At 37.0% G+C, this 12,259-nt stretch overlaps 1 protein-coding gene across 1 annotated transcript in view; it reads right to left on the minus strand.

Annotated features, from left to right (window-relative positions):
- Positions 1-6,938: 6,938 nt before the first annotated feature.
- The window catches only part of ptgir (prostaglandin I2 receptor), a 45,466-nt gene continuing 40,145 nt past the window's right edge, over positions 6,939-12,259 (minus strand). Inside the window, exon 3 of the mRNA XM_067450957.1 lies at positions 6,939-7,554. Coding sequence (XP_067307058.1) covers positions 7,276-7,554 — 279 coding nt within the window. The 3' untranslated portion in view covers positions 6,939-7,275. The remainder of the gene's footprint in view (positions 7,555-12,259) is intronic.

Consider the following 12,259-nt stretch of genomic DNA (forward strand, 5'->3'; position numbering starts at 1 on the left):
TTAACTCCGCTTTTATAAAATAAAGAACAAAGAATGTTAAAGGTAGGGCAGGTAGGAATTGGTTAAAAAACTTTTTTCCAAACTTGTTTAAATTTTCTTTATATATCAATACATAATTAAAACGTAAGTACTCTGAAAAAGAAAGTATACAAATTGAGTGTCTGTAGACCTCTCACGACTGTTTTAAAGACAGCTCATTATTTCCATTCACTCCACCTTTTCCCTTCTGGGCTCTTTCCAAAGCCACGCCCCCAAAATACATGAACGCGCTACACCGACCGCTCTGCTGGAAGAAAGAGGCATTATTTACCTCAGACGAGCAGTGTGCATGTAGTGACATGTCAGAATCACATGTTATAAAACATCTAACTTTATCAGTATGAATATAAACAAATAATCCGTCTTTTAGTACTCACTATCAAGCTAGAATACCGATAGCCTACTGGTAAAGTTTAAAAGATTTTTTTGTTTGATTTGGTAACGAGCTAGTTATATTTACAAGGCAAAGAAAACAGGTAGCATCATGTTTTTTTCAATAACATCAGTTATATTGTAATGAAGATGAATTTCGTGTAAGATTTTTGCATGTAAGAGTTTCCATGATGAAAGCATTGCTGATTAGTAGTAGCTAAAGCTAACTTAGTTCTAAAAAAAAGTTCCTGGATGTGGTGTAACTGTTACTAGCTTTTACACATGCATTTTGTTACCTAAAGTTGAATTTTGCAAAATTCAACACATCAGCGATCAACTTGAGCTAAGCATATTGAATATATCTCCACTAATGGCTAAGTGTATAACATTGTAACTTTATGCTGAGTAATGTTATGTCTATATTAGGCAGCTTCATGTGCTCTTGATACATGCTTCATGAAAACTTAAACCAAAAAAAAATTATAATCAAAATGAAATTACCTGTCCAGCAGAAATACAGCCAGCAATGAGTCGTTTTTCAGGTCCCTCAGTTCTCACCATCGTTGAAAAGCCACGCAGATATTTACTCATGTTTGTTCTTTGTTTATCCAAAGACTTTCTGTGCATTGCCTTTACTCGTACTTTTTTTGCATTTTTGCGTCTTCCTTTTTTGCATTGTTTGACTGCAAAACCCTGCACTGGGAATTTTGAATGCTCTTTCTCTGCCATTATTTTGCCTAGGAGCGCGCGCATGTGGGCAGATCCTGTAACGAAAGTGGTGGTCGCCATGGTAGCGAGAGAGAGTGACAGTCGCCCAAGCCAATCATTTGTTTCGTCCCGAACGAAAATAATGAGCAGTGTTTATTGCAGATAAAGTCTAGAGTCACTCGGTTTTTATACTCTCCTTTTCAGAGTACTTACATTTTAATTATGTATTGACATATAAAGAAAGTTTAAACACATTTGGACAAAAGTGTTTTAGATCAGTCCGTCCTACCCTACCTTTAAATCAGGTGTGTTTTAATCTTTTACATTTTTAATTAATCTATGAAGCCATTGTAAATGGTATCGTTTTGTATTAGGCTAATTGTTACATTACAATAAGCCTGACAGTGTCACTGATAAATACCTGTTATTCAACTACAGACATTGCATCCATTGATTCTGCCATGTTTCTTACTGACATGACCCAAACTCGTAAAGATCGGGGGCTTAAAGAAAATCCCAAACTTCCCACTGGTATTTATGGTGGCGTTCATGCACTTTCAACTCATAAATACGATCTGTACGACATGACTTGAACGCACCATAACTTCTGCCCGTAATGGTAAGGGTCGTGGCATTTCCGGACAACCTTGGCACTTCAGCCAATAAAAATACATGAAACTACATTTGGCCATCTAACCAATCTAAGACCATTGCGTTTTTCAGAGGGATGGGCTTCATAGATGCGGGAAGTAAACGAGCTGTTCAAAGGACAGTGGAGACAGCGGTGTGGAATAAAGGTAAAATATAAGAAAAATACGGAGTTAAAAACAAACAAACAGGCATGTTATATTGCACCCCATGAACACAACCATACCCTAGAAAAAAAACACCAAACCACCCCTTTAACATTATTCCCCCTTGAAAGAGCAATCCTTCTCTGCATTAATCCCTCTTATTTCCTCTCTCCCGGCTGTAGATCTGTAACACCCATTTCAAGGTTTTTTCTGCATTCAATAAATTTGGTGGCCGCCAAAATGAATCTGTCCCACCAAAGCTTGATCTGATCTTTTAAAGGACAACTCCGGTGGGAAATGAACCTAGGGGTAATTAACAGATGGTTACCGAGTATATCGTTCTCTGGGATGCGTTTTCATGAAAATCCAATGTAAAGATTTTTATCTCTAAAAACAGATTAGCTTAAAGCGCGTGTCTATGGGGCACAGGGCAGATACAGGTTAGTAAAACTAAATCGCTAGTTAATACGACTAACAAGGCTCAAAATAGCCTCACACTAACATGGTAGCATAATGAGGGTCTCTACATGCAAACCGAAGCATTGAGAACTTTGTAAGTGTACAAACAGTTTAATAAGAAGACACTTTATAAACACAGTGCATTACCTGTTCATGGACAGGTGCCATCTTGGAAAACGGTCTCGACGAATCGATGCACGAGCGCTGTTTTAAGTGAGCTGGTTGATAGGAATTAAGTTTGTGAAATGTAATAACATGGATATTTTTATTTTTATTTTATTTTTTGACAGAAATTTGTTTTTGTCTCATAGGGATGGAAGACTACAAGTCCCAGAATGTTTCGTTGCCCTGTGCAGGCCATTCCCAAAGCCACCAACTTGATTACAGTGACTGAGTTGGAGAAGACACTACAATTAAAAACTGAACATGTCTGTTCAATATAATGAGTGAGTCACTGCGTGAGTATCACAGCACTGAGCACAAACTGCAGTTGAATGCGCTCTCATGATGAGAGCTGAGGTAATCGTGACTACACCCGCGGCATACATTCACAACGCGAGTTCAGTCTGGCGCGTTTCAGTTCATGCCTTTGCAAGCTTAACTTTCATAGAAATTAATTTGAGAAGTTAGAAGACTTACATTGCTCACCATAGCTCCGTTTAAATGAGTGCCTGTAGCTGCGAGCTGAGCTCTGAGTTTAATCTCCCATCCCCTATGCGCAAGTTCAAAACATGCAGTAATGGCTCCCTCTGCTGGCTAGTCTTTAGCCTTTGGCCAAACATTCCTACTATGATGCAAATATCGTCAGTTTCCATCATAGGAGGAATTTTTCCAGAAATAAAATGCATAAATCTCTTGTCTCAGGCAGGGGGATATGAGGGGGGAAAAGCACATTTATTTGAATATACACCAGGGTTTCTACAAACCCATATGCTAATCGCTGAAGTAACCCTTTAAATATTATCAGATTTGTTTTCTGCTGCCAAGACTCAGCAAGACTTTCTGAATCTTTCCGGTGTAGGACTGTGTTTACAATGTGTGGCACTGCATGGTTTGCCTCAAAGTTTAATGCTTAATTACATAGTGTTATATTTCATAGCTCAATTTTCATTAACTTAAATGAATTGCTAGTTGATTGTAAGCGCTTGAGTGGCCATTCATTTGAGTTCCTGGAGTGGCCATTCATTACAGACCCATATCTGTCACACTTTATACACTCACTGAAGCATTGCAGCATTACAATAGTTTAAATCAATAGCACAGAGCAAACATACATCTGCTCTAATAAACACACAATGCCAAAATGCCTCTGATGCTCGTTCAACCATTATATATTACCAATCAGGCATAAAATTATGACCATGAAGTGAAGTAAATAATACTTATTATATTTTCATCACAGCACCTGTTAGTGGGTTATATTAGGTAACAAGTGAACATTTTATCCTCAAAGTGGATGTGTTAGAAGCAGGAAGTAAGCATAAGGTTTGAGCGAGTTTGACAAGGGCCAAATTCTGTTGGCTAGACAACTATAGGGGGTGTTCCTGGTCTGCAGTGGTATCATCTCTCTAAAGGAACAGTGGTGAACCGGCGACAGGGTCATGGGTGGCCAAGGCTCATTGATATACGTGGGGAGCAAAGCCTAATGCCTGTTAGTTGTCTGTGGATTGGCCTATATTTAGCGTTGGAAATGGAAATGTCTCTTGATATTGACATCTCTAGTCAATTTTACAACCGATTCAATGAACTCTTGTGTCTCTCAGGTTTTTTCACAAAAGTATCAGCCGTAACAGCCACATCCATGAGATCAGGTCACTTTGAAATTAGTGTATCTTTTACGTTTTAGTGTATCTTTTGTAGCTCAAAATGTTATAAGTCCAATATAAAAGTATTTATCAAAAGGCCTTTTTATATTTTTATTAACACAATTATTAAACTAATTATATAAAACTATATTCAGTGCCCTACAAATGAACAAGTTAACCTTTACACCATCAGAATGTAAATATATAAATGATTATCCTAATAACAGCCTGAAGAAACAGACAGAGATACGTTTGTTTGGACAGGGTGTTGTGTTCTTTACTAAGTGTCCATTGTTTCTAGCTTGAGTCAACACTGCATGAACAATCCCAATGTGCATGAAGCAGTATCGACTGTACAACACGAACATTATGTGCAAAGAAACATAAATACACAAAATCTCACATCACGACAGGGCATCAGATTCACATCATGCATGCATACACTGCATGCTTTTAGCGAACATGGTAGGATCGTGAATTTACACTGATACTATACAGACTTAGCTTAAAGAATTGAACTTTCTGATCCTCCAGAACATTATACAGACAGAATGTCAGTGGGTCATTCTCAGGAAAAACACATTCTCCCAGTTTAACAGACAAGGCTTAAGCTAGTCTTAGACTAAAATGCAGCATGTCTGGACTTTTTTTTTAACTGAAAGCAACTTGCACTAACACATCACTGATATGTTGATAAGATATGTATCTTATCAACATATCAGTGCCATTGTTGTTTTTTCCAAGGCAATGTTTATTAAAGCGATACTTAAATGATCTATTTGAACTAAAGCCTTATCTTGTCTGTGAAACCAGGTCATGAATGTGATATCACAGGATACTGAATTTATTCCGAATATTTGTTAGAATAAAGTTAGTCTTTGATGCAAACAATTTTATAATTAAAACAATTCTATTTTTTTTAACATTCAACACAATTTGTTTTTAGGGGGTAAAAATACAAAAATGAGCTTTTATTGAAATTAAAATGTCATGCGTTCTCCATGTACTGTAGTTTTCTAAAATTAAGCGTTTTCTGAGAATAAATTCTTTGTCTTTGTTCCTGCACGTTCAACCCTGTTATACTGTGCAAATTGTCCCTTTAAAAGCAAGTGAAAATTATTCAATCTTTTTTCCAGAAAAAATATTCATAAAGTATGTACAGTGATGTTTGCGAACTAAGCAAAGGCAATTATTACACGTTTGCACTTCAACCCTAAAACTGTCAGTGTAGCAGGGCCGAAACAAAACAGCAGCTAATAATAATAATCATGTTTTTTAGTTTTTTTCCTCAGTGTAATGTATGATTGAATTAAAGCCACATCAAAACTAAGAGATACTCCCATAATGTATTATAACTAATTTCCTCAGTAACTGTAACAGGGTTGAAATAAAGTAGCACTTTAAAATTAGGCTAGGGGCTAGTAATGATAAAAAAACTATACTTGGTATTTAGGATTAGGGGTAATAGTTTAAAAACTGACCATTTGTTAACAAACTAATCTGAATTTGTGGGGGGGATGCATCCCACTTAAGGACGTCCCTAGTGTCTACTGGGGTTACAACCTGATGGCCTTGCGCTAACCTATTAAGCAATATTTCCTGACAATGACCCTTGTAAAGCAAGCATATAATAAGACTGTCTAGACAAATATCAATTATTTAGCTCAGATTATTTCAAACACAGACTATAAATATGTTTATTTACAATAACCACTATGTATGGTAAAAGAAGATGTATTTTAAAGACAGATATCCATGTTTTTGAATAAAACATTCAAGGTGATAGTAGCTTCAACAGCAGCTATGACAACATGCAATGTGTTACGATAGTTTGAACTTTCTACATCAGCTGAATTGTAAACATACTATATGGTCAAATGTACTTACACTATACAGAAGCCTTTCCTCTAACACCATGTACTTACCAGACCATGTGCTAAAGTGGTAAAACCCAACCCTGACTTTCCATTTTGGCAGCCGAGTAGCCCCGTACACAGTGCAATCTTATTGGTCCAAACTCTGTACCAAACAACTATTAACCACCAGATATCTTCTGATTGTTGCCATCATATCTCACCTGGATAGGACGCAGCTCAAGCGTCTTATTTTAATTATTTACATTACGTTATTACAGTTAAATTAAACACTCAATTACGTACTGCCATGAAAGCGACATTCAATTCAATTTCACACTTCTACAATGCATCGATCCCTAAAAAGCGATTTAGATATTATATCTTTAACTTCTATGATGTTCGTACCAAATGGTCTTCTTACACCTGAAATTGTTAACCTGGCATCTTGGGTTATGTCTATACATCTATAGCCTTGGTTAAGTAAACCTGGCTAGGGTTTAGAATTTTTTTAAACTGCACATTTAAAAATAAATTAATAAAGTGTTTAACAACTTCTGTGGAAATATTTATGACATTAGTTAATGCAATTGCTTTGCCCGCTTTCCTCATATTCTGAAAACAGACCAAGTCGATCAAACTTAATGTGACTGTACAAAGTGCATGCATATTTAAGAGACACTTTTTAGTTTTTGATTGGTTGTTTGCTGCTTAACAACTTGCTGTAACATTCTAGTCACACTGTCCGTCTTCAACACTGCAATTTCCGTGTGTCGATTTTAAAAGGATATTAACCTTTAAAGCTTTAAAGTGGTATGCTAATTGTTTTCCGCCCCTTTATGACCGTTGATGTTCTATGGTTGGTGATTACTGGTAAACGGAAGCATAAGTGGCAGTTTATCTTCTTCATGTGTGGTAAGTGCCAGTTCCCCATTGGTTGCGTCTTCACATTCTGTTTTATTCTGATTTGTCAACATCTTCTTCACATTGTTGTTTTTCAGGCAAATTCAGCATTCTACATGCACAGAAGAGCCTGTTAGGCATAGCGATGGGCATCAATTCACATATTTACAAAATATTTCCACTCCCATCGGCAAGAAACGTCATCATTTTTGAATTTTGACCAGTCTTCTGCGGTCAATGCTTTTATATTTGGTTCTAATACCACTTGACACCTTCAGGCAGACTTCCCAGGCTTCCAAGTCTCAGTGCACATTCATATATGCTTTATCGCTCATCAAGGCCTCACTGAGGGAGGCTACAGTAGATCTTGCTCTGGATGCTGGACCTGTGTTTCCCATCTCCAGTCTCCAGGGGGAAGGACAGGGAGTTGTGAGCTGTGGTCTTTACTGCATCTCTGGGGAAGCAGCAGCGCAAGAACTCCCGGATGTGGTTTAAGACCGCCTTACGGAAGATGATGAAGATCCAGGGGTCCAAGATGGGGTTAAATGCAGAGAAGCGGAAAGCCGTTAGGTTCTGTTGATCATTCCCAACCAGACTAATAGCATTCACAAAGCCACAGATCTGGTGAGAGAGAAAGAGAAAGAGAGAGAGAGAAATTACAACAGTGGGAGATAAACAAAACACTCACACGACCTCCTTTCTTGGGTTGCCAACAGTCACATATTATACAGAAACATAATTGTGGTCAGTATTATATCCAATCGTGCCTTACACCCAGACCAACAGCTGAGAACACTTTAGCAGTTATTGCAATTGAAACCTTTTCACAATGTCAAAGATTAAAATGACAGATCAGAATGGAAAACAAATTGTAATTGTTGGATTTGTGAAATCAGATGTTTCTCTCCCTCATCTGGTTCCAAACCTGTAAGACTTTCGTTAATCTTCCGAACACAAAAGTAAGATATTTTTGATGAAATCCGAGAGCTCTCTGACCTCTCCATAGACAGCAATGTAATTACCATATTTGAGGCCCAGAAAGTTCTCTCAACTCCTCCAGTGTATCAACCTTAATTTTATGAAGCGACAAGAATACTTTTTGTGCGCAACAAAAATAACGACTTTATTCAAGAATTTAGTTTTAGCCTATGTCACTCTCCTACGCAGTTTTTGTGTTCCGAAGATGAACGAAGGTCTTATGGGTTTGGAACATCATGAGGGTGAGTAATGACAGAATATTCATTTTTGGGTTAACTATGCCATTAAGTATGACATTAAAATTCAATGTGACTATACAAAGTGCATTCATATTTAATGAGACACTCTTGCTGTAGCATTCAAGTCACGCTGTTCCATCTTCAACACTGCAATTTCCATGTGTAGATTTTAAAAGGACATTAACCTAAAAGTGGTTTGCTAATTGTTTCCTGCCCCTATATGACCCATGATGTTCGTAATGTTCTATGGTTGTGATTATTGGTAAAAAATCTTAAGTGACATCTACATGTTGTAACTGGCACTTACCACTAACCCAGGGTATCCGGAGGTTTCACTAAGTCAAATTTAAGACTTTTTAAGACCTTTTTAAGACCATTATGAACATGATAATGTGGGCGTTATGCTAATGATATACCAGCATAGCAGAAGTGAGCATAAGACAACCAAAACAACAGCCGATTTGGTTGGTGACACTTTCAAGGATGGACTTTGGGACATGCTTATAAACAAAGTACAAACAAGATGTCTTTGCCATGGTTTTGCGGTGACTTCTATCTTCCATCCTTTCCATCTTGTTGCCTGCGCGATTCACTGCCCTTTGAGCTACCAAAAACTCTTCACGAAACTCTGTTTGAACCTCGCTGAAGACTTCCTAGAGTCCGCGCAGCCGCTCACCGAGACTCGGAGAAACTCCTGTTACAAAACCCAGCTTCTCACGGAAGCTATCCAGGAACCGGCACTACGAGGCTACCCTGCAAACTCAACCAATCACCAAGTGTCCCTCCGAACACAACATCTGACCGCCAGCCAAGCAAATCCATCCCGAGAGGAACAAATGCTCATAGGAGTATCCAAACACAAGTACAAAAGTCTCCATTTTGGCTGAACTGGTGAAATTGTATCCAAGCGAACAAACTATGATTGATTGCTAGTATATTGATTCTCTCAGGTTGTGGTCAAGAAATCCTGTCTGAACAAGATACTTGGGACTCATTCCTTTCCGGTAACAAATATCACTTTCCCTGCAAACTGTATGAATGAGTATGCGTGTGTGTTTTGTTAGATTGGTCTCAATGGCCTCAAACTGATCGATTTTGTTACTGTGCTCATATCAGTGAACATAAAATTCATTATATTATTGTCGTTGGCTACAAAGTAATATCCTGATCAGAATTAGTAAAATACTCCAATATCGACATATTAGTGGACGAATATGATAAGATGTTATTCCCTGCTGAGTTATTTGAGCCGAAACAACCCTATCTCAAATGCTTTGTTGCATATTTATAGCCTGCATGGCACACGCCGTGAATGTACCATGTGATTTATGTTACACTGTGTTCAATCGTCACCTGACACCAAATGTTTCTTCCATTTCAAATGTTATATGTGATATAAAGAAATGGATGTCACTTTTATCCCTTGCGGAAGTTGGCAAAAGTCTCACTATTGGAGTCTACAAATATTTTAATGTAAAAATCACACAATAAGTACACTTTGTCTATAATAATAAGCATATGATTTCAGGGAGTAGATGCTGAAAACGAGAAAGGACATGATTTCAAGACAAAACTAGTTTTCACTAAAACCACAAGGTTTCCTGCAAGTAATATTTGACATATGTCTAGTTTTGTGATTAAAGCCGTTTTCTGGAAATACACGACTGTTGGCATATTTGTTTTTGTGTTGCAAGTGTTTGGAGTAAATCTCACAATCTAACACTATGGCTGTAGATGAGAGGAAACAGATGAAACGGAGCATCACATTCCACTGTTCTCAAGAGCTCTAATTCCCATCATTTCAACAGATAGGAATTGAATTACTGTAGGATGTAAAAAATAAAACCGTCTGTCAGATGCTAAAATGGCAGCCATTAAACTTTTGGCACATAACTTTTTTTTGTATATCCAGTGCTTGTGAAAGTGACCAATTTCCTCAAATTTGACCATGCTCTTCATAAAAAAGGAAATCAAGGCATGTTTTGGATTCTTGACATCTCCTTCCTTGATTTACATCTGATTTCACATCCAACTCTTCTAATAAATACACCTTCACTTCAAGCATAACATTCATGACACTGGGAATGGAAAAGAGAGTTACTGTTACTTCAGATGACGCCAAAATAAACGGAACTCCCCCCTCACATACCATGTATGCATCTTCATTATGAAACCATCAAGATTTTAATACAGTTAGCCAAACATCTGCTGATACTTAACTAAAAGTTTGATTGTTTTCTTTTTAACAGTATTAATTACTTTCACTGTTAATGGAAATGTATTATTATATTTTAAAATATTGCATAACACTTAACAATAAGGTTTCATTAGGTAGCATGAACTAAAAATGAAAAATACTTCTTTCATTTAAGCATTCATTTACTAATATATTTAAAATCAAAAGCTGTATTTTTTAACATTAGTTAATTCACATTCTGGAGTGTCTGCTGAGACCATGTCAAATTGTTGTCTCCACTGAATTTGCCAAACCGGCACGTCATCCTCAATAAACATGTCTCCGGCACGCGACTCCGATCTTTCAAATATTCATGTGTAATCGATGCACCGCGCTCAATAAATCAGTCTCTTGCGTGAAATTTTGAATATTCCGATCTAATATTATTTCTGACCTGTAAGGTTGCCAGAATAATAATCATACACTGTTTGTTAATAGGCCAGAGGAGAACTGGCACCCTGACCAAGTCTGTTTTCTCCCAAGGTTTATTTTTCTCCATCATGCCCTGATGGAGTTTTGGTTCCTTGCCACTGTTGCCTTTGGCTTGCTCAGTTGCGGACACTAAAATTATGATCCAAGTTATTCAACTAAACATATAAATACAATTAATTAATTAGGTCTTATTTAATTCCATAAACTATAATACTGACTGATCTGCCAACATTGTCGCTATATGATAAATTAATATAAGATGATAACATCACTGTTTTCTCCAGAACAACTGTACAGCCAAATCAAACTTTGTTGCAATATTATCATGTTTAACACTGTAAAGCTGTTTTGAAACAATCGTCATTGTAAAAGCGCTATATAAATAAAGTTGATTGATTGAATGCATTAACTAATGTTAACAAATGAGACCTTATTGCAAAGTGTTACCAAGAGTTATTATTACGATTTTTTTAAATTAAAATATTACATTTAATTTAAAAATACATAACTAAAACTCAAATACTTAAATATGATATTTAAGATCAGCTAAATGAAAGTGTCGTTATTAGTATCGTATTGGCACATTAATCACTTTCTGTAACTTATTCTGAATTTAAATATATATTTTTGTCTTGCTGCAAACAGCAACTCTGCCGTAGGAGTTAATCACTGATTGACAGATTAACTGTCTGACACTTCTTTCTGCCCCCTTACTATTGACAGGACATAATCAACTGATAACTATCAATGTCAGGAAAATCATGTTGATTAAAAATCTAAATGGTAGTGGCCTTCTGAAAACTTGAGAGAAAGTGGGCTTTTTCTTTTCTTGACAAAGCCTTGATTTATGTTGATAAAATCTTGGCAATTGCCATATGTGGCTTCGGTGCTGATGAAAAATCAAGATTAGAAACGCTAAAGTATGAGCTTATATTTATGGTCCAGATGTGACCTTTCTTTTTGAGACATCTTGCATCAGTGCTTCACTATAGCCAGGCAGATAAGGCCGGATCTCCTAAAGGTGCCAGCATTTGTCTGTGTGAATCAGTAAAATACTGGATGCAGTTTGTCAGGACAAATTTACACTTATCGGATAAGTGCTTCAGACAACATCTGTGACTACTCATACCATGCTTAAACCTGTGGTTAAGACCTTTTCTAACCCTGCGTTAAGGCCCCTTTTAACTCAGGGCTATGCAAAGCTTTACACATATAAATTTGTACCGTGGTGATGTTTTAACTTAGAATGCATATATATGGGCGGGCCGTGAATTCTTTAACCGGGTATGCTAGGTGTGTGCGTAATGTCAAAAAACAACAACAATGCAGTTACATTGGAGAGGTTTATTATAAGCGAGACGCAAGAAGCGATTTTCTTACTCCCACGAGTAAGATAAAAGTGTTCTCAGGGCCATATTTACTAAACAGGGCAAATTAGTAT

The sequence above is a fragment of the Pseudorasbora parva genome, chromosome 8 (genome assembly GCF_024679245.1).
Source record: "Pseudorasbora parva isolate DD20220531a chromosome 8, ASM2467924v1, whole genome shotgun sequence".
NCBI lineage: Eukaryota > Metazoa > Chordata > Actinopteri > Cypriniformes > Gobionidae > Pseudorasbora > Pseudorasbora parva.